The 23,448-nt window shown below is 35.4% G+C and overlaps 2 protein-coding genes across 6 annotated transcripts in view; one reads left to right on the forward strand and one right to left on the reverse strand.

Moving 5' to 3' along the window:
* Nucleotides 1–18,549, reverse strand: part of SEC24B (SEC24 homolog B, COPII coat complex component) — a 34,515-nt gene extending 15,966 nt beyond the window's left edge. The window contains exons 1-8 of one of the 2 annotated variants that reach the window (XM_039338363.1): nucleotides 18,388–18,549; nucleotides 16,970–17,677; nucleotides 14,343–14,504; nucleotides 8,122–8,226; nucleotides 5,390–5,470; nucleotides 4,010–4,200; nucleotides 1,780–1,955; nucleotides 487–589 (exon numbers count right to left, since the gene is read on the reverse strand). In XM_039338363.1, coding sequence (XP_039194297.1) covers nucleotides 487–589; nucleotides 1,780–1,955; nucleotides 4,010–4,200; nucleotides 5,390–5,470; nucleotides 8,122–8,226; nucleotides 14,343–14,504; nucleotides 16,970–17,660 — 1,509 coding nt within the window. In that variant the 5' untranslated portion in view covers nucleotides 17,661–17,677; nucleotides 18,388–18,549. The remainder of the gene's footprint in view (nucleotides 1–486; nucleotides 590–1,779; nucleotides 1,956–4,009; nucleotides 4,201–5,389; nucleotides 5,471–8,121; nucleotides 8,227–14,342; nucleotides 14,505–16,969; nucleotides 17,678–18,387) is intronic. The other variant, XM_039338364.1, reaches the window with a different exon arrangement.
* A 171-nt stretch (nucleotides 18,550–18,720) lies between these two features.
* The window catches only part of LOC120305928 (collagen alpha-1(XXV) chain-like), a 310,346-nt gene continuing 305,618 nt past the window's right edge, over nucleotides 18,721–23,448 (forward strand). For all 4 annotated transcript variants that reach the window (XM_039338369.1, XM_039338367.1, XM_039338371.1 and 1 more), the window contains exon 1: nucleotides 18,721–18,789. The gene's annotated coding sequence lies outside the window, so the exon portion shown is untranslated. The remainder of the gene's footprint in view (nucleotides 18,790–23,448) is intronic.

Below are 23,448 nucleotides of genomic sequence, written 5' to 3' on the forward strand. Positions count from 1 at the left end.
TTCTAGAATTGATTTGAGAGAAACCGTTTTTGTAAGTTTTTTATCTTACAGCAATTTAAATTGCCAGCAACAAATGAAAGTTGATTATGCACTGCTCAGAAATTAAATACTAGAAACAAGTATTCTTCTATAGTAAGATAACAAGTAGTAAGCTGGAGAGCGCAGCCATAGAAGGTAATACCAAAGAAACTAACACTGTAAATTAATTTTTCAAGGTTTACTGAAAATCACTAAATTCAAGTAAATATATTTAAATCGGTAAATGTCAATATTATCTTGAAAATATTTTCCCAATTTTCAGTGCTATATTTTTGTTTAGTTATCTGACCCATTAACAGCCAACACAATTTACAGCTCCCATCACTTAAAAACTATTACTGTACTAACATAAAATTTATGTACTTCTGTAATATATAAATCAAAAACGTGATAACCTTATTCAAGTTTAGATAAATAAAATCTTGTGGCAATAAAAAGTTGTTTTACCGTTAGATCTCTGAAAGGATGTAGAAGCAACCCCAAGGGAAGTTTTGCTTTGTTTAACAGTGCCTGAGTTTGAGGAATATTTGTCAAAGTGCATCGAAATGAGCTACAGAAAAATCACAAACACACATTTCAATTATTTTGAACAATACTACTGATTGTTCTATAGAAAAAAATCCTAAATGTTCAAGAGACACATTACAGAGTTTGCCAAAGATCCTAGACAATCCAAAATCGTGTATTGTATATTCACTGCTCTTGTGGCCTGAAAACTCACTGAATGTATAGGAGAAGGCCTACTGAGGCTAAACAAGACAATTTATTACTAGAACAAATATTTTAAAATACAAAAATAAATTACAACATATACAAGAAATGTGGAATAGAGAAATATATGTCTTATCTTGCCAGTCAATAAATTTAGGCTTTAAGGAAGTCAAATATGTCTATTGAAAGGTGGGAGAGGGTCCGCAGGCCATAGTATCCAATGCTGCTTGAACAGGAGCTGAATGTCCAGAACATTCAAATTGGAATTACTGCCTTTGTCATGGGAGGACGACTGTAAAGGAATGTGGGAATGACCTTAGGGAAAGGGCAATCAGACAAGAAAGGAAGGAGCCCCCAGTAGCTTAATGCTAGAGAATAAAAACTTAGAAAAGACCCCCCCCCAATGGATCAAGCAATTACAAGTGGCACTGGGAAGCTTTGTACTTTCATCCAACCAAAATATGTGTACTAAATTCTTCTTCGCTTAGATGAAGTTCTACATTTTGAAATTAAATCCATTAACATATTTGACCTGTTGATATCAACACTTATCTAGAAATACATAATAAAAATTAATATTCCTGTTTCCTTTCACATGTACTAGCTTTATATCTGACTTCACTATTTGTCATTCTACAGCATTCCAGAATAAAATGTGGAAAGACTAAAAAGAAGTCTTCTTAATTTCCTTTAATCACATGTTTTCAGAATAGTTTTCAAAGTGACTCGGTACATATCAGTGGCAACCACAGAAAACCATGATAATGTGAAAATGACATGTGTGCAGTGATGTCATTATGCAAATACTACCCTTCTGGAGTTGTGTCTTAACACCTGATGCAACTTGTGGTATTTGATTATGTAGTCAAACAAATCTCATCATTTGCCTCCCTGCAAATGTCCAAGGTATCTATACAATTACTGAATTTCTCTTGTTGAAAAATGGAACCAGACACATTCTAAGGCCAGTTTTTCAGAGAAATTAAACTGCAGACACGCAAAAAAAAATATATGTCATATTATACCTACTCTGGGCTGCAGTTCAATTTTTTCAGATCAGAGTTCAGATTAGGCGAAGGAGGTGAAACTGGAGCAATAGGTAGAATATTTCTTTCCTGAATAAGATTCACTGGTCTCAGACTCTCTGGCTGCTGTATACCAAGTCCTCCCAAACTAGCTGATAGTTGATTCATGGTGGGATACACCTGGAAAAAAGACATTTTTAAAAAGTATTGAAAATTAGCCATTCAACATGGCTAAAAATTAATGTCTTGATCAGAATTTGTTTAATCTTCCCCCAGTAATATTTTCCAGGGACTTCAACTCCTATTCCCTATGTCACAGCACTTAATTTTCCATCCCAATTTGGTTGGATTCAGAAGAGCACTTTAAAATAGAACGGAGTGGAAGCTCATTTCCCCCCTCCCTGTCTCTTTTAAAGCAAAATGTCCTCTTCATGACAGCTGTTCACCAGCTGCTGAGTAAAATAAAAACGGAGAGGGAGCAAAAGCAATCCAGTATCAAAAGTCAGATGGATAAACATTGTGTCCCAACCGTGCCCAATTTTCAAATCCAAATGAAAACCTGGTGGTAATAGTGGTGGTGGCGGTGGGATTATGGAAGCCTGCCAGAGAAGGTCAGCTACCTTTTATCAACTTCTACAAGTATATCTCCGTCAGCCTATAAGCTTTTTCCCTACCTCCTTTCAAATTCATACACATGCAAATTAGACTTCCACAGATCTACTGACAAACATTTTCACCTTCACAATTTGTATAGTTTTCTGTTTCTGATTAAATATTTAGAAGTGATTGACACCCCCTACCCTTTTTTAGATCATCTAAAACACAACCTGAAAAAAATGCTTTATATTAACAAGTTACAAACTTGCCTATCTTGTGGGTAATTAAATACTACTGAATATAACAAAACATGCATACAGTGCAATATGAATTTAAGGATGCTGCAGATTGAATTGTGCACTATTTTTTTTAATTCCAAGTCATTTTCAACGGGCCTCCTAAGCCTAAAGTGCAGTGTTTAAGAGAAATGTGACAAAAATATTTTGTATGCAATATGAATGTTCTATATGAATTGCAGTAAGTTTATCTGAAGTACGTAAAGCAAATAATTTTCATTTATCTAAAAGAAAAGAATTTAAGTTACATTCTATTGTACAATTCAGACACCATATAGATACCTCTGACAAAAGACACGAAGTCTTCAAACTGCAGTCTAATGTGCAGTTTAGGCTGATTAAGGATCCAAATCAATTTATGTATTAGCCCTCACTAACTTTCCCCCATAAAACAGTGGAGCCATTCTATCAATTTTGTTGAAATATCAGCTCCTTCTCATTTTTTAAGTGTTCAACTGTCCATTATAAAAATTACAAAATCACTTTAAGAAATGACCCATATTCATCTCTTCCATTCTTACACAGTCCTTTTAGATTCTAAATTGGTGGATTAGGACTGCTTTATTTTTTATTGATCACACGTTAATCAGACAGTGAACCATTTAAGTGGAAGAGTTCTAAGGAAAATAATTAGAGGGAACTACTGTTAAGCAAGATTATGCTGAGTACTACCCACTGTCTTTATAAATGCTCTTTAAACTAGCTGACTAAACAGCTAGAGATATAGTAATAAATGTTCTTACAAATCAGTTAGGCTTCTAAGAAAACTAAACCATTTTTTCCCCTATATAACAGGCATGTCAAACTCGTGACATCACGTGATGTCGCGCAACGTATCGGGCCGGTTTTGCCATTACCAGCAATGGAGTGGGCGCGGCTTCCATGTGATGCATCCAGCCCGCGGGCCAGCAGTTTGACACCCCTGCTATATAAGATGATAACGGGAATGGTAAAAGCAGGTAGCTGAATTTTCTAGCTTCAATTAAGATTTTCTCTTGCTATAAACATTTTGAATCCTATCTTTTGCTAGGGAAACAAAACCATTTATTTATGAATTCATTTACTTCATTAAATTTGTTATGGCGAGCTGCTTCAGTAAGTGTGGGGCAGATTATGATGTCCAAATATACAGGTAAAAGAGTTTAAAACATAAAGCATACAAGCATACATTTAATATGGAGAAAGTTTTTCTTTAACTGAAATACAGAAAGTAATTTTCTAATTCAAAGCATCCACATTCTAACCTTAATCATGCATAATGAAACATTCTTTCTTATTCAATTTATTTGTCACAAGCTTCATCAGGGATATAAAGTTTTGGAGAATTTTCTGATTTCTAACCTGTGGATACTGCGAAAATCCAGAATTATATCCAGAGTTACTTGGCTGCATGGCAGGAGATGGCAAAGTTGGTGTCACATTCTGGTATCCTGGCTGAAGAGGAGGATACCCACAACCAAATGACTTGGAAACTTTAGACATCTGAGGAACAGAGGAAATAGGAGGTGGGCTGCTTGCTGCAGAACATGTTTCTAAACAGGAAAAAAAGGGTTAAAATTTCTTTCTTTCTTATAAAATACAAGCATCAAAATACACTGAGCCGAATGTTGAAACAAAATATGTTCATTATTAGCAAAGCTTTAGACTTACACAGGCTACATCCTTTAATGAATAAAATAAAAAAATGAATTTGTTTCTAGATCCATGAAACAAATTATGTATAACTTTTTCCAACTGAACATATTTCAAATTATTTAAACAATAATTTTAGCACATTTTAAAATTATTTTAAACCAAACAGCCAAAGAATTGAACAAATTCTTTTCCATATTTAACTGATGTTGACTTTATATGACTGGCTATTTATCTTCACCCTTCACTGGATTGTAGTGTCAAGGTTCCGGCTAAGGATTCTTAAAGCAAGGTTTATTTTAAACTACATGGGATAAAAGAAAAGGTATAAATGGAACATAGCATTTGATTTGAGGTTCTATTTTGACAATATCATAAATGAACATCTTTGATTTCGGCCATTTAAGAGATACAACTCAATCTGAAAGGAAAAAGCTAGATTTCTTTCTCATAGTGATGAACTCCAGGAGCCTTATAAATGACCATCTTTGCTGATTTTAAAGAATGGAATTAAATTTGCCACCACACAGATCATTTTGACAAAATAAAATGCTGGCAAACTTCATAAAGAAAGGTGGATCTAAATGCTTTTTATTTACTTTTCTCCCCACAAACAGAAATCTGCCTCGTCTCTCTCTCTCTGGTAGGCACAACTGATAAACAGAGGATGAGAAAACTAAGAAGTATGACTCTATTTCTGATGATTGTTCATCTGCTATGACAAAGTTACATAAATATTCTATGTCTAGAGCTAGCATCATTATAGTTATATGACAAAATCTTTACGACATACTTAATTCCTTCAAAAATTTGCTCCTTCATGGAGACTTTTATTTATATAATTTGGCAGTAATACAAAGCCTTTTTGACATACTCTTCTTCTGGGAGGCTTTTAACTTCCTAGTTTAGCTTACAGCCCTGGAATTTCCCAATGATCTTCCAACCAAATATTAACAAACTTTATTCATAATTAATTGTTTTTTAATTCAGTAAAGGTTGGCCAGATGCAGCTATGTAGATGGCCTTATTACTGTAAGTTGATTTTTAAAAAGAAGTACCAATAATATTATTAAACAGAACACAATTCACCTGGATAGCCATCACCTTCAAGAGCGTCATAATTGTTGAGAACAGGAGATGCACTGCTAGTAGTGGAAGAGCTGTCAATAGCTAGAGAGAAAATACAGAAAACATTCAACTGATAACATCTGCATGCTGATAGATGAGTAACACTATCTTCTATGAAACTGTAAATATCTTACAGGAAATTGCAATCTATTGGTAATTTTATAAGTTACTAGAAAACCTCCTTTTAAAGAACATCTGAAATCAACTGAACAAATATATTAGCACCTATTCAAGTACACCAAAATGTTAACATGGTAAGAACCAATTAAGAAAGCATTAATCTGAAAAGTTAGCAATGTTTATTGTTGTTTTATAAGTTTTAAGAAATAATCTATATATTATGTCTCCCTGTTCAGAAACTTCTGAGTTAAAGAATTACTTTTAAAGATGAATAAGGGCAATATATGTTTTGAACGCATTTGCAGATGCGTAGCTATGAGAGAAACAATAATCAAGGATTTTTTGCAAAGGATTCCCTTAGTGCAGATTTTCTTACATTCATATACATATTCAAATAACCTCCTTTAGAGATAGACATTTAATGGGGATATATCATTAAATGCAAACACAAACATTCTTTGATATTTAGTAACTATAAACCAAAGACACAATGGTGTTAATCCATGCAGGGGTTCTGTTGCAATAAATGTGCAGCAAACAATGCATACACAGAGGGGCTCCAAAATTTTCTTTCATCCAATGGAAGATTTTTCTGTTGAAGGAAAAATTTGGGCAGAAGATGGGCCTTATGACTATTACAAACCATTACTGTGCTCTTTGCTGAGTGCTGTTAAAGTGCAAAAGATAGTATCAGGGATGATTATGTTCTAAACATTAATCTGAACTTTTCATATTCTTCCAACCATTAGGTCCACAAAACAAAGTATAAACATGCAGAGAAAATTTGACACAAACACATGCCTGAAGAGGTGGTGGACTGTATACCTCAAAAGATTATGCTAAAATCACCATTTACACGTATTACTTGACTAATTATGACTGAAGCATTCAACTCAAAGGTTGCTTTCTTATAAAGACTTACCAGGAAGTAAGTCCTACTGAACTCAAGTGACCTTTACTACTTCCTAGAAATTTAGAAAATGCCAGTGTCAATGTCCAATGTATAACAATTGTTTATTATACTGGGATATTACACATCTGCTGTGTAGAAGGTGAGTAAATACTACCTGTCATTTGCCAGATGAGTTTCAGCAAAAAGATAAAACTGAAAACCAAATTAAAAATTAGGTTTCAGTATCAACATTCCAACATTTATAAACTTCTGTATTTCAGCAGACTCCCAAAGTTAAAAAATCTCCAATACATTTTGTAGTATTCTAGAAAAATTCTCACACTGCACTGAATTCTCCAACTTTGCAAGCAAATGGATAAAATATTTGAGGAAGGACAACTTTACAGCTATCCCACCTCAATTATGAATACATTTTCTAATTCATTTATGCTTTTATTCAGTCTTTCAATAATCAGAATAATAGAAGATGGAATACTATCCTATTACTATACCAATCCTAAGAAATATGGTGACCAAAGCAGCTGGAACAGAAATTTCATAATAATCTTTTTGATTTATAAATAGCTTGACTCTCTTAGTATCTACTGTACACAATATTGAGTATATTAAATAAGCTGATCAATAATATCAATTTTAATTCTTTTAAATGAGTTGTGGAGATTAACTGCACTATATAACTTTGTAAAAGTGTCCCTACATATTAACATGTGGCATTGGTGGGTCACAGCATTTTATATTACATAAAACAAGGAAAATGACAGTGCAGAAACTTTTATACTCTATTATGAAAAAGAATAAACCTATGTAAATAAAAACAAAACAACTTTAGCTTAAAAACTGCACTGAAATTTCCAAATCTCTAGGATATTCTTGAAAGCACATTTTTACATGCTAACTTGGCAAAAATGCCGTATATATTGGGGTGTTCTATACAAAACATTTATGCATAGGTGTTTATGGTTTAACAACACTTACATTTTTTAAAAAAATGCTTGTTTTTAAATTTTTAATTTTTTAAAAAAGGTTATTTTTGTATTTTAAATTATGTTGTAGATATGCTTTTTAAAGATAAAGTTTAGTCAATCATCTTTTGATTTCAAGTATCTTCAAGTTCATTTTTCTCAGATACTTGCCTAAATTTATTAAAACTGAAATAATCTACACATGATAGGCACTGTCTCTCTTTCATGAAAAGCAGAATAGAATGTATTGGCAATGGTTAACAATTTATCATATTGCAAAATTTGCCTTGCAGTAAGATGGAAAGGTTGTTTCCATAATGGGAAAGCAATGTGTATTTAGTATTTACAGTGAGGCTGAAGGAAGAAAGGACATTTAGAAAACACGTCCAAACTACACATATTATATCAAATAGTGTATATCTATTTTTACTTAAGGAGATGCTCATTTTTATAGCCACTTATACTGAAGTAAACTCTGTTCAATTACATGTGACTAGCCTCTGTCTAAACATATAAAATAATTCAATAATGAAGCCCTAGCATCTTTTGTACAAATATTTCCCTAAATCTTTTCAACTATTAATTCATCTTATTTGGGCTCCAAAATGATAGTTTGTTTGAATTATTTGCACTGAAGAAATGGAATAATGCCATCAAAAGTGAAAAGTTAGAAATACTGGTGCAAAGCTAAAGCAGACCTGCTTCCTCATCCTCATCCTCCTCTTCCTCATCATCTGAACTTGATGACAAGGGAGTTGCTGAAGAGCTAGCTTGATTATTAACATATCCACCATACTGCATGCCTGTAAAAGTGGAAAGCACAAATACCAGAGTCAAACACAAAGGAAAAGCAAGAAATTGAAAGCACGAATAAAAGCATTAAAGTAACACCAATCCAAGAACAACAAAGGACAATAACACGAAGAGCAAAACAACCTAGTTAACACCAGAAAAGTTCTCTTTACAGAAGTTAACCACCAGTTCCGGAATGCTGTGGTGTTAGTAACAGGCAGTGAAACTTAGTAGAATAGAACACAATTTACCCATCATTAGACATTTTAAGAAGTCAGTTGTTTCTTAATTATCGAGTTACATTGAGAAATCACTGCTCTTGATATAGAAGTATAAAACAGTGTTTCTCAACCTTGACAACTTTTAAGATATGTAGACTTTAACTGCCAGCACTGAATACTGGCTGGGGAATTCTGGGAGTTGAAGTCCACACAACTTAAAAGTTGCCAAGGTTGAGAAACAGTGATGTAACCTCCCACCAGTACTACAAGTTTTATTATTGTTTCTGGCTTATGTTGAATAGTATGGTGACTTTTAAACTATATTGTGCTTTGTTTTATGACTAAAAGCCACTGGGAGGTGATAGTATATCAGTGAAATGAATAACAAATAATAAAGATTAACCAAGCAATGTCAATCCATCAGTACTGGCATAGAGACAAGCAGAATTTGTCTTGGAACTAACTCACTATTAAGGCCCATTTAGTTTCAAACCATACAGTCAAGGACTTTTTGCAAGAGATCCTGGGTAATCCTCAGCATAAAAATCTATTCCACAACTTCTGAAGACTGAAGATTCTTCTGATCTTCCTTTATTTGCCCACCAAATGATACTTTAAATGGTGGTTTTATTTTACATTTATATTTATTTACAAAGAAAAGAGGTGATTTCATTTGAGGTGATTTCTTGACCAACATAACTAAAAAGGTCTTTTTTTGAAAAACTCTTACAATGTACATGAATAGCCATGGATCATTGAACAGATCTGAATAAACTTTAAAGTTACATCAACACAACGAATTCCAATTAAGATTCTAAAAGAAACTGTATTAGGCTAATAACAAAAGGTTAGTGTACAATATGAGCTGATATGGAAAAATCTGTATATATCTGGCCTTACAGATGATCTGGGCTTTTATTTGCAAGCAACAACTTATAGCAATTGAGAGATTGGGAATATAATTTCTACAGAATGCTTGTGACAATATCCATAAAGAAAACTATTAAACAAACAATAATATTAATTCATGCACATCTGTATATGAAACCGGAAGTTAGCAAGGAGGACCCTGAAGAGTAAGTCTGAGAATTTAAGAAAGAAACAAACAATAGCACAAGAATGTACCAAAATCTCCTTCAGAAAGTTTGTTAAATTATTTTTTTTCTGATTGTGAATCAGCAGTATTCAACTATAATTTCCCTAGATAGAATATTTTGCTATAATTAAAAAGCAGTTTTCAATGTGATTATTTTTAAATCATTATATTTTTCTTAATCTCCAAGTGCCCTAATTTTCACATAACATTACATTAGAAATTTACAACTTTCATTATATAGAAACAGTTATTTACTGTATATTCTGATTACTATGTAGGAAAGGAAAGGAAATGGAAATGAAAATTATTTTGATAAATCCTTCTAATTAAAGCAACTAGAATGCATAAAGTGTATCTGACTTTTTATGTGACTCCACTTATACATTTAAAACAGATATAAGTTTGAAACATGTTTCAAGATGTGACCAATATTCAAATTATTTTTTTTCAAATAATGGCTCAGGAATTCTGGGAGTTGAAGTCCACAAGTCATAAAAGAGCCAAGGTTGCCTACCCCTACCCTTGGCTATGTGTTGATTAGGTACCAGCCATTTGTAGTGAAAAATTTAGACAAAATGTAACTACTGAGACATTGCACTAATAGCAAAAGTAAATACTGTCAACTTCATGGTTCTCCCAGTTGTAACATGTGGCTGTGACATGTAGGCCATAAAAAAGCTAAACAAAATTGTTGAGAATAACTTGGACCAGAAGAACAAATCATTCAATACTCCATGATGCAAACCCAGGCTGCTCAATGGAAATAAGACTTAAATATTTTAGATAGGCAAGGAAATGGCAGGTATAAATGAAAAAAAAAAAAAACCCCTAATGTATAGAAATCATTTGAAAGCAATAATAAAAGAGGTCATCCAAAAACAACTTGACAAGATGCTACCATTGACGACACAAGTCAAAGCTTATAAGACTTTTAAAAATAGGTCATCAAAAGACAATCCTGGCAAAAAGAAGTCTGCTAGTCTCAAAAGAGTCAGAAGTGACTGAATAACACAGTGTTTCTCAACCTGGACCGGTTTCTGAGGTGTGGACTTCAACTCCCAGAATTCCCCAGCCAGCCTTGGGGAATTCTGGGAGTTGAAGTCCACACCTCAGAAACCGGTCCACATTGAGAAACACTGGTAACAGAACTGAGAGTTTTAACTAACTTACAATAGCTATTACTAGGCCATCTAACCACTGAAGCGCAGAATCACTTATATGAAAAAAAATCAGATACTGGACTGATATATATGCCCGCAACTTACAGCCAGTCACAATGTGATCTACAGTTTGACATGGGACCTCACAGTCACACTGAGGGGACGATATTGTACCCATTTATACGGACAGTCCTGGCAGACGCCGTATGAGGTGCAAAACCTATTCAGGATTGTCCATTGCTGAGGTGGTAGTTCAAAGCCTGGCACCTTTTTTTGTGAGGTCATGTATATGTCTACCTATGTCTGGGTGTTCAGCGATCCATTTGGATTTCCACTGGCAATTGTTAAAGTGTATTGGGAATATTACTAAATATATTAGTATAAACATGAGATAACGATCAGAATGACTCATGATGACAGCTTTCACCATACAACTTTCTACATCTCTTTTTCAATATATACCTTAAACTCAAAACAAAACACTGAGATTTGGAAGTTCTGCCCATCTGTGGGGCTAGTTGCACTGTAGTAAAAACAGAAGCTAAAATGATTTTCCTGCTATATTTCAACAGAATGCAATCTCAGAATAGCTTCATATGTTTTACCCATGAAAAACAATGGCATTCAGAATAAACCATTTGGGTTGCAAAAATCTGGACAACCACAAGAAAGCAGCAAGAGATGAAGGACACTAATCTTCGGCTTACTGGCTGTAAGTCACTGCAGTCCTGATATAGTAGCTTTAACCCAACCACCTCTTCTTGGCAGCTGTCTCTGAAGTCTTCTCAAACAAATGCACAGAGCACAATAATGAATGAACAACAACAAAGTCAAAAATTCTAAAAGAACCAACCAAACCAAAATAAGTTATCAGCATGTAACCTTGGAATGAAAAAAAGATAATACTCTGACAAGTTTATTGAGGTTAAGTGTATTATGAACTCAGGACATGCTCTTTTTCTCTACTAATTGAGGAACTTAGTTCCTTTGGAGATGATAATACATATACAAAAGATTCCTGATTCTCAAGATCAAGAGGAACCAAGAGTACTCACAAAGTTTAAAGACAACCCAAACCAACAGACCAGCTAAAGTGACATTTATGTACTTACCCAATTCAGTGTGTGCAATTATTGCAATGCATACCTATGCATAAACACAGGCTTTTTACCTCCAACATTCCACTTCCTTTTGTTTTGTAGGCTATGCATATTAACCTATCAACATGAAATCCAACTTCTCATACAAATCTTTAAAAAAAAACCTATAGCTTTTCTATCCTGCTAGGCAATAGCACAAATGAGTAGTTCTTTCTTTCTTTTGTGATATACTACTAGACAATGGCCTATATGCAGCATGTATGTATGCATACACTAAGTCCATTTCACCTCTAAATCAATAAACTGTCTGACCCTGCAGCTCAGAATGTGATCACTGACCACAAGGGCAAGTTCTTGGGCCATAGAACTGTATTCAAGGAAGGGTGGAAAACTACAGAAAGTATCATGGCTAACTATTATTGCAACTCAAATGGTGCAGAGATTTGACAATGGCACACAAAGTTTGTTCTAGTCTGTGCCTTGTTCAGTGGTGTTGCTCAGATGCTGAAAAAGACAGCCAGCTAAACCATGTGGATATCATCTAGTGCAGTGGTTCTCAACCTTTTTAATGCCGCGACCCCCAACCAGTTATAAGTCGAGGACTACTCAACCAGTCGTAAGTTGAGGACTACTCAACTGGTGCAGCACCATTTGCAGAATGGGACTTTTGGCGGGCTCAGCAGGGCAGAGACAACCTGGACAATTCCTTTTGGCTTTTGAAAGCCAATAGAATTAGACTCTATTCAAGAGAGTCTATTCTATTGGCTTTCAAAAGTCAATAGAATAAAAGGGAGTAGCACAGCTAAGGAAAAGGGGGAAAAATGGCGAACTGTGTTGTTCGGCGACCCCCGTGAAATGGTCGTTCGACCCCAAATGGGGTCCCAACCCACAGGTTGAGAACCACTGATCTAGTGCACATCTTCCAGATTATACGAAAGAGAATATGTGCTTCATTCAACAAATGACTGTGTGTGTGTGTGAAAAAACAGACAATACCTATCTTCTCCTAACCAATATACCAATCATACTATTGCAAATTGAGAAGAATCCTCTGCCAAAACTGGGGCACTAGCTGCTGAAGTTTAGACTTGTGTTCTCCATCTGGGACATCCCCACAACCAGGAGCTGTCTCAAGACAGGAGAGAGATCAGTGCAGGATCATCTCCTTCAACACAACTTGGCAAGCAAAAATCTTGTTCAGAATCTAAGTTTCAACCAATGCATGATTCAGTATCAAACTGGACTGTCAAATTCTTTGAGCCCAGAATTTGTGGAGTTCAGCAAAGAGTTTTTCAAACAGAAAATTCTGCCCTTAGTATGGCTATTAGCTGACGTTCAGAAATTGCTTCAGCCACAAATCTTCACGCTTAGGGATTAAACAGATTTATAGCCAAGTGTCTCTTTATGTTCAGTATGGTCACTTACTTGAAGGGAGATGGAGTTTCCTGGGAAGGGATGTTCTGAGGGATCAGATGTTGAGACATGTAAACCTGAATTAGTCAGCAATCTCTTCATCTCTTCACATTTCAACAGAAATCTTGTAGCACTGGTTCATAAGAGTTCCGGTTGTAAACTGGATGTAAGCACCAGTCCAGCATTGAATCTAATGACCCTCATAGCAATTTGTTTCTCTCTAGTAAGATTTTGTCCAATGACATATTCGTTCTCCCTGTGCTATGTACTCCTTGAAATCCTATTGTTTTACTCTCAAATTCAAACATTATATATCACATCTGGCCAAAGCTAAACAGCAATAGGGACAGAACTGATTTCATCTGTTACTGTGGCCCAAACAGAAGAATTAAAAAAAACAAACATTAATAGGAACAAGAACAAAAGATATTTTCCAACTATAGCAATTAAAGGAAAGTAAAATATTCAGAACACTCAACAAACACCTTTTGGCTTCCATTTGAAATAAAACAAATCCATCTGGGTTGATGTCCAAAAACAGACATATTGGGTTTGAGCATGGGCTGTCTGAAAACTTCTGTACTGTTTTGCCCACAACATTTTGTACATAAATGAAAATAAGTTAGTTTTAATTTTTGTAATTAGTTTTTATACTTATAATTGTCAAATGTTTGTATATAGCTATAAGCTGCTCAAAGTCACTTTGAACTGTGAAATGGGCAGCAAATAATTTGATAAATTAATTTGTACACATCATGAGTTATGACAATATTTAAACTAAAGATCACCATTGGGACAACTTGATTCTGACTCTATAATTTCAATTCTAAGAAGTCAAAAGCTGTCCTGCATTAATTACAGGCTCTTTTAATTAAATATGTAATTTTGGACAGTTTACAATAGTATAAATTACGTACATTATTTCAGCATTATAAAAATATGGAAGGTAGTTAAATTAGAACTAAATCTTATAAATATTAAAATTACAGGCCTATACACTCTTTTCAGATTACCCATGCTAACCAATAGCTATTTTATTAAAAAATGATGCATAGAAAAGTCCTATAAATTCCTAACTTACAATTCTGCACAATTTGGAGCACAAAAAATGTTTTTCTTTTAAGCCAATTTCTATACCTTCATGAAGAAAAGAATCTGATGACTGTGTAAGACAAGATGAAGTGATGAGCTTTCCTGTCTTCTCTACAATAGATGTTTTAACTGAAGAAGTTGTAGCTGAAGCCACTCCTTGAATAGGTTTTACTGACTGGATATTCTGATTTACAGAATGTGGTGACCCTGAAAAATCAAACATGGGGAGTATATGTTATAAGGGATTATTTACACTGATTAACAAGTCATTTTCAAAGTGACAGAAGTTATACATTTAAAAACAGATATAGCATGAAATTTCTGAAAATGGCATGCAGATAATGGATTCAAAGGTTTTTTTAAATAAAAGTATGGTCATTTATAATATGTCTATTAATATTGTTTACGATAATTTTGTCTAAGTCTTAAAAGACACAAGAAAAGTAAGCAAAGATGACAAATCCCATATTTACAACATAACTTTATTCTCATGAAAGAGATTGCTGCACCTTGGTCTTAATGACTGAACTCATTCTGATTATACTCAGCATTTAATGCTTGATGCCTGTTACATCACAATAGATGAATATAATGAAGAAATGTAGAATTTTTCAAAAGAGTTGAAACATTTGTGTAGGACTTTTTCTATGAATCTTTGTATTACTAATTTGCTTCATTACACATATTTACTTTCTATTCAGATAGTCCTTGACTTACAACAATTTGTTTTGTGATTGTTCAAAGTTACAATGGAAGTGAAAAAGTGACTTATGATCATTTTTCACACAACCATTGCAGCATCTTCAAGATCAAATTTGAGTCACATGGAAACTGACTAATATTGCAGTGTCCCAGGGTCATGTGATCATCTTTTGTGATCTTTTTTTTTATTGAAAGTTTTATAAATTTTACAAAAAGACAAGAACAATACAAAACAAAAGACAACATATACAAAAAAGAAACTAAACATTACATATATATATATATAAAAAAAAACCCCATCCCCCACCCCTCACAAAAACCCTCCCTTCCCCCCCCTGAGCTTCCCAGAGCAGAATATAGGCTTAATTAAAAATTAAGAAATAAAAATAAAAAATTAAATTAAAAAAATTATATTTATATATATATATATAAAATATCTATATATATATATGAAAATAAAACTTATAAAAAAGCTATGTGATATTTTTGTGTACCCAATCTAAATTGTATAAATTTTATCCATTTGTCCCAAACAGCAAGGAACTTCTCTTGCGTTTGTTGCTTTAAGAAAGCCGAAATTTTTGCCATTTCCGCCAGATAAGCTACTTTAAGAAACCATTCCTGCAACGTAGGCAAAGATTCCTTCTTCCAATATTGTCCTACTAACAGCCTAGCGGCTGTAATCAAATTTAACATCAATACAACCTCCTTTGTATCACAATCTGTAACAATGCCTAACAAAAATAATTGCGGAGTAAATTTTACCCTCCTTCTAAAAATTCTCTGGATATTCCACCATATTTTGATCCAAAATGCTTTTATCTCTCTGCATGACCACCAAATATGATAATAGGAAGCATCCTTATAACCACATCTCCAACATTTGGGTTGCACGTCAGGGTACATAAGAGACATTTTTTGTGGATCAAGGTGCCATCTATAAAACATTTTATAAAAATTCTCCCTAAGGTTCTGTGCTTGTGTAAATTTGACATTTCTCACCCAAATGGTTTCCCAAATGTCCAATGAGACTGGGACACCAAAATTCTGCGCCCATCTAATCATACAATCTTTAATTAATTCCGTTTCTGAGTCCATTTCAACTAATACCCCATAAATTCTCTTGATATGGGTTTGTCTTTGATCCTTGACTTGCTTAATAAGATTTCCATCTTCTCTAAGAAAACCCAATTTACAATCCACCTTCCATTTATCTACTAGTTGCCTATATTGAAACCAAGAATAAATAATATTTTCTTGCGCTAAATCTTCCCGTAATCTTATCTTTTGTGATCTTTTGACAAGCAAAGTCAGTGGGGAAGCAAGATACACTTAACAACAGTGTCACTAACTTAACAACTGCAATGACACACCTAACAACTTTGGCAAACAAGGTCGTAAAATGGGACAAAACTGAAGTAACAGTATCTCACTTAGCAATAGAAATTTTGGGCTCAATTGTCGAGGACTACCTGTACATGTATTTGCTTACAGACACCCAAACAATGAATGGATGTTTGAAATCAAACTTGAAAAACAAATTAGCCTATTGAGGAACATTATTATCAGCAAGAAAATGAAGAATCAGCTTCCAGTTTTAAAAAAAGAAGCATTAAAATGAAAACAGTCTGAGAATAATGCACAAATCAACATTGCCTATTATAGGCAACATATTGCTTATTAAAATCCTATAAACAATAATTTTTATTCTTTTAAAGATATGGGCGATTTAAATAGAGCAAACAATCTTGCATATAAGACAGAACTTATTTTAACAGCACCAAGCAAAGTATTTGATTTATATTATAGTTCAAAAAGAAAAAGCAAGCTGGAGAGAAAAGGAAAAAAAATGAAAATATGAAGCATAGTAAAACATTTAGCTTCCTTAGCTTGCACACTTTATGTACAACAGTCAATTCATTTTAAGCGTATTTGCATTCTCTGTCACATATAATTTCTTTGTGCAATACCTGTACTCATTCTGTTGTTTGCTTCAGGAAGAGATCCTGTAAAGTTGCCATGATTCCCCTGAGCCAAATGGAGCTCTGGAGCACTCCATGATGCAGAAGTGTAGCCCAAAGGAACTCTGGGTTGTTCTATAGGTGGGGCTCTAGTTTGATTAGAATAAGCACCTGCTGCATTCAGATGCCCATGTGCCATCACAGGCTGGGAACTAGGCATCTGCCCATATGGATTATCAGTAGACATGGGAGGATATACAATATTAGGGTATGCAACACTAGACACAGGAGGCATGGGATAATGACTAGAGGAAGCAACAAATCCCTGAGATGGAACAGAAGAGCTGGCAGAATACAAGACGGAATTGTTGTAGGGACAAGTAAATGAAGAATATGACTGTGAAATGCTGGTATGCATCTGGGATGCAGGAAGTATTGTTCCTTGGATAGGTCCTGGTGGTTCTGCATTATGAGGTGCTCTATTGTACAAGTGTTGTGATCCCTGCGAGTTTAACATCTTCGGTGTCACAGAAAAGACATTAGCATTTTGTGCTGGAACAGAGCATTGGGCAGAATAATAATCTGCACCATAATGGTTTCCCAACTGTGAAGGAATTGCTTTACTGGGCACTTGTGAGAAGTTTCCTGAGGGAGCTTTGTAGTTTTGAGGATGTGATCCATATCCAGGGGAGAACTGCATCAGATTATGTAATAGTCCTGAAAGAGAGATTACAGTAATTAAAGGTGCATATTCTTTAAGGGAAGTGTATGAACTCAAATATCAATAGGACATATCAAATGCAAAAAAAAGGAGGAGGAGGAGGAGGAGGAGGAAGACACAAATTAATTTCAGGGTGTTTGTTTTTTCTGCAGAAAGTCTATCAATGTAACCACTAAGAACACTAATTTAGTGGCATATAATCACTCAATTAGTATAAGGAATGGATAATTTTGAAGCATTCTGCATAATTACAAGTTGCAGCCACTAAAACAGTTCATATAATTTTTTTATATCATAAATGAATGGAAAACCACCTCATCTACATTTTATAATTACAGAATTCTTCTGATACAGACACAAGACAGAACATGCTCACTTAACATATTTCGCTCCTTTTCAGTGGGGAGTATATATTTACAGTGATATATACACAAAAATCAAAATTTAAAGATGCTAACAAGCCAGAAATATTTAAATTATAACAATTAGAGGCAACTAATGTTTTAGCGTAAGATTGAATCTTATCTGAAATACTGTGTTTTAGATTCATAGGCATACACAAGATGTATAGATATAAATAACATGGTAAAATGATGGTACTTCATTTTCCTTTAAGGTCTGTGGGACATCTTTTATAATGATCTAGATCACAGGGATAATCTATTCTCCCGGGGTTTCTCGTCCAGTTCAATGTCCCTGTACCTACCCGAGAGAAACAAGTCAGTCGGCCACGAGCAAAATTTTTGTTGCGCAGGCTGTTCGTTTCTCCTAATGATGTCTCCGACCCGTCTTGTCCCGCTTAGCCGCCCTGTCTCGCCGGGCCACAGTGTTTGTTTACAGCTCTTCCTTCCAACACCGCTTCCTGAAGTCGGCGACGATAATGGTTGCGGCCCGGACGGGACTTCCTTATATGCCCTTTTGGCCGACCAGAAGGAAACCGCTACCACTTAATCGTGACCCCGGAAGCTCCTCCTCAGAAAGCCAATAGGCAGCGCCTATTGGTCTAAAATGTCTCCCAGTTTGCGCTGCGAATATGTGGTTTTGTTGGGACTTCCTCTCGACCAAAAGATAAATAGCCCCATGGCTAGTAGGAAAAATATTCGTAATGGTAAGCGGAGAATTGGAGTAATGTTAGTATTTTCATAATGGTTAGTTTAATATTAGTTTATTGACTAAGTTATGGATGGCTTGACTCAATGACAGATAAAAGCCACGGTTAATAAACAGGAATACTGGGTTAATACAATGTTGTTAAGCTGTAGTTTAACTACGCTATAAATGTGAACGTATTGGTTTCTTTGTGTTGTGCTTAGCTCCTAGTGGGTGATTACATGGGCATATAGTTTTCTTGGCAACATTATAGAAGCCTTCACCACTGCTACCTTCTAAAGTTTTTTGTGTGTGCCTGTTTACATGTCTAACTTACGGCGAGGATATTCGCTAATGATCTTCTATACTACCTAGTCCCAGGCTAATCAGGTCTGATTTTGATCCAAGATTGCTAGATGCTGCTACCTAAGTGGTCCTGGTATTTTAGATAAACAATTGATTGAGTTCACACAGCATGCTAAGTCATAATGTACTTTGTTTGCTTAGTATGTTTTATGAACACAGTGTTTTTGGTTACCTACCTACAGCCATAAATCTTCGAATTTAATGTTGAATTCCCTCTATTTGTAAATACTAAAAATAAGGAAAAGATAAGGAAACAATAAGTAATTTCCAACCCCTTCTTTTTATTTCAATCAGTTTACAGCATTTATTAACATAAGCTTTAGAAACTATATAATATAAAATATAAACATTTAATTTGCCTTGCTGTGTTCTATATAGTATATATGGAGGCCATTCTTGATTAAATTTAGAGAAGCTTCTGTATATACTCTGTTAGTTTCATCATTGCTGCATATTTTTCATGTTCCCAATCAACTATTGTCAGTATATCTTTTTTTTACAATGTTGTGTAATACAATTCGATTTTCTGTGAAATCAAGTATTAGATGTTATGTTTTTGTTAAACTATTCTGGCTTAGATATACTATTATAGCATTAAAATTTATAGCAGGCAAAATAGAATTCAGCAATTTGAATAAAAATAGAGTACTTTTAAAAGAGTATTAAAGTATTATTTTAAAATCCCTTTAAAGGGAACTTTAGACCTTTAATAAAACATTCACTTGAAATATTTTAAGCTCTGATTTTACAATGCAGTGTAAGACCCTAAATGCATGAAAAGACAATTAGAACAGCTGCTTTCTTTGTTAATGTGATCTATGGATTTGAGTGGCTTGGCATGGCTGTTGCTGCTGACTGAGTAAAAGGAGAAAAAAAATCAATCCTTAGTTCTGGCTTTGAAGGGCAGCTGCTCTATCAAGAGACCGATGAGCTGACCTGGCTGCTAGCCATGGCTGGTATGGGGAGATTATGTGACAGGTGTCCCATATAGCAAAGTTCACAGGTGTTGGAGACTAGAGCCCTGGAGGGGGGACATCTACCTTTTAAGTTATTGTACAAAGTAAAGTGAAGAGAATGGAGATAAAAGACAGTAATTGGAGTAAACAGAATAGCTGGAAAGAGAGACATTGGACAGAAAAATGAAGTGTGCTGAGCATTTGTTTGTTGAGAAGAACACTCCAGGGGTCTTTCTTGGAAGAAGAAGTAAAGACCCAGTGGTATGAAAGCTCCACACAAGACCCAAGAATGGGAAGGAGGGACTTGGCTGGCTGCAGGTGTCAACTACATCTAAAATCCTGGAGGGAGCAGAGGGAATTGGTTGTCAGTAGAGACACCTTGGTTCCTAGGGAAAATCTGGGCAGAAGACCCTGAGAGAGATTCATCCTCCAATGGAGAAATAATAGATGTTTTGGTTGAGATGAGAATATTTAAACCACATTGAACACATTATGTAAAGTCCAGTCCTTTATTTTTTACATACACACATCAAGCCAGAAACGGGAGGGAGATATAGAGAAAGGAGGAAGCAGAAGAGAGAGAGGTAGGATCAGTGATGGGATTCAACTGATTCGCACCACTTTGGCAGAACCAGTAGCTAACTTTTTTTGCCCAGGCCCAGAATGGACTTCTGGAAGCGGCATCCACACAGAGAACCAATTGTTCACATATTTGAATCCCACCACTGGCTAGGGGTCACTGGGAGGGAGACCTGGGAGGAAACCTGACATCAGAACTTGCTTAACGCTGTTGTAAATACTTAATACAAATAACTAGTAAAAAACATAATGCCCAGTAGCATGTGTTATTGTGTCCTTTGCCACCTTTGCAATAAATATATCACCAATATTTTTTTTTTAAAAAAAGAACCCTCTCACACTATGACATTCAGTAGATCACAGTTTAATCAAATACAGATATGCTGGTTTCCAAGGCAGCTCCTGCAATATTGGTATTTCATAGCTATTATTAGACTTGACCTGTTAGTATGCAAGCAGGTACATTTTGAATCAGGTCTAGTTTCTGAATGGTTCTCAAAGGCAAGTGCCATGTAGAGGCAACTGCAGCAGTTATAAGGTGAGAAAAGCACAAGTGACCATCAATAAAGTCTCTGGTTCCAGTGATAGCTGCAATGGCACACAAGCCAAAATTGGACAAAGGATAACATTTATAGCAGAAGCTATAAATTCAGGAAAAACTGTTGTGCAGCACAGTTTCTGTAATATAGCTTCATTTTGAATTGGAGTCTTGTTAGGAATAAACCTGTACTTGTTTTTTCCTATTTACTTCCTGAAAGGTACCAGAACAGGATTGTTTCATTATCTTCTTTGGCCCAGAATAGACTTTTCTTTTAGTTTTTTTAACACACACACACACACACACACACACACACACACACACACACACACACACACTGAAAATGAGAGTGATTCTTATTTTGCCTTTAAACTGAAAGCTAATAAAACCTTCTAAATGTAGTTTTTCTTTTGTGTGAAACCATCTGTTAGTAAATCCAGATGTGCTGACAATTAACAAACCAGCCTTCAACAATCTATATAAATTTAGCTCAGTTTCTCTTTAATAATATGGTTACATTTGCTGAAACAGTCTGTTCAATTTTTACTCAATTAAAAACATTGTTTGGCTTAAAAATGCATAAATGTATTTGCCAAGCTGAGGTATTTTTAATGCAGTTTGACTCATGCAATGTGAATTCTGTGATGATTGTATTTTCTCTGGCTATTGGTAAATTACAAAAGTATTTCTAGTCAATGCCAATAAATTTATCACTTGCTATACAAAATTTCTGCTCTGTGACATAGCTATTTTCTCCCTTTTGTAATTCATTTTATCTTTCCTTAGAGTTTTCAAAATTATTTGGGTCTTGTTTATTTATGGTTTAAACATAAATACAACATCACATTATTTAGAAATTTAAAAACGTAATTCAGCTTGGCCCCTAATTTAAAACATGATAAAAATTTGTGAAAACACATGGTAATACATTTATAATCATCTCAATCGGAGGGGCTTTTTTTAAAAAAAAAATGAGGGGAATTCATTTGAGCTAAAAGGTTTTTCAGTGGTAGTGAATTTAAGTTTATATTTCTTCCAACACCTTTCTTTATCCAATATCAGTAACATTTTAACATGGTTACACTTCAGATTTGTTGGCAGAAATGAGTGAGATCTCATCACAAAATGCTCATGTATATCTGGATAGATCTTGGACTTCTTTCCTCTTTTTTTAAGCTAAGAGGATTTTGTTTTAATGTAAAACCTATTTGGGGGGGGCTATAGTTTTTAGTTGCAGTATTTCCAGTCTCAAAATACTTGAAATGCTATAATTCAGTGTGAACCTTTTAGAGACCAAGTGCCCAAACTGCACCCAAAACCCACTTATTTATCACCGGGTGCCAGGTGGGCATGGCTCACTGGGTGGGCGTGGCTGTGGTGGTCATGGCAGATTGGTTGGGTGTGGACAAGATGTTGCTCATGGGGAGGGACGCCTGTGGGGGCTGGGCAGGGTTGGGGGAGATCCAGGGGGTTTCTGGCAGGTGGGACATTGGCAGGAGGCTCGTCCTGCTGGGTGAGGCAAGGTGAGGCAGGGCAGGGGTGCCATTGTCACAGGGCAAGGTGAGGCCGGGGTGGCTGCTGCCTGACACCATCGACCCCTGCACACAGAGGCCAGGGAGCGCATGGGTGCTGGGATGCATCTGGCCATGTGGGACCTTGGTGAGTTAGTGGGTGGCTGGTTGAAGAAGGATGGTTGCCATCTTCGGAGCATGGCGCGTGTGCCCACAGAGAGGGCTCTGAGTGCCGCCTCTGGCATGCGTGCCATAGGTTCGCCACCACTTCAATAGGTAGTCATTTAGTGACCAAAGTGACAGCAGCACTGAAAAAAAGTGTCTTATGGTCCTCACATGACCATCACAGTATCCCCATGTCAGGTTATCAAAATTCAGGTGCTTGGCAACCAGCATGTATATACAACATTGCAGATCCTGGTTGCCATTTGTGACCTTCCCAACCAGCACACAATGTCAGTGGAGGAAGCTGGATTCACTTACCTGTGGTAATCAAGGTCATAGGAAATTCTGGTCCTAATTGCCATAAGTCAAGGACTATATTGCTATTATTCAGGAATCACCACGCTAATTTTACAGTGCTCCAAGTACCACAAAAAAGGAGTCAGGTGTTATTCACTGCTGCACCACATAGAACAGGGTATCAAACTGGCGGCCCGCAGGCCAAGTGCATCACACACAGGCCACACCCACCCCAGCTCTGCAAAGGCAAAAAACGTTGTGATACG

The sequence above is a fragment of the Crotalus tigris genome, unplaced genomic scaffold (assembly GCF_016545835.1).
Source record: "Crotalus tigris isolate CLP2741 ecotype Arizona unplaced genomic scaffold, ASM1654583v1 scf7180000017695.2238764, whole genome shotgun sequence".
In the NCBI taxonomy this organism is placed as follows: domain Eukaryota; kingdom Metazoa; phylum Chordata; class Lepidosauria; order Squamata; family Viperidae; genus Crotalus; species Crotalus tigris.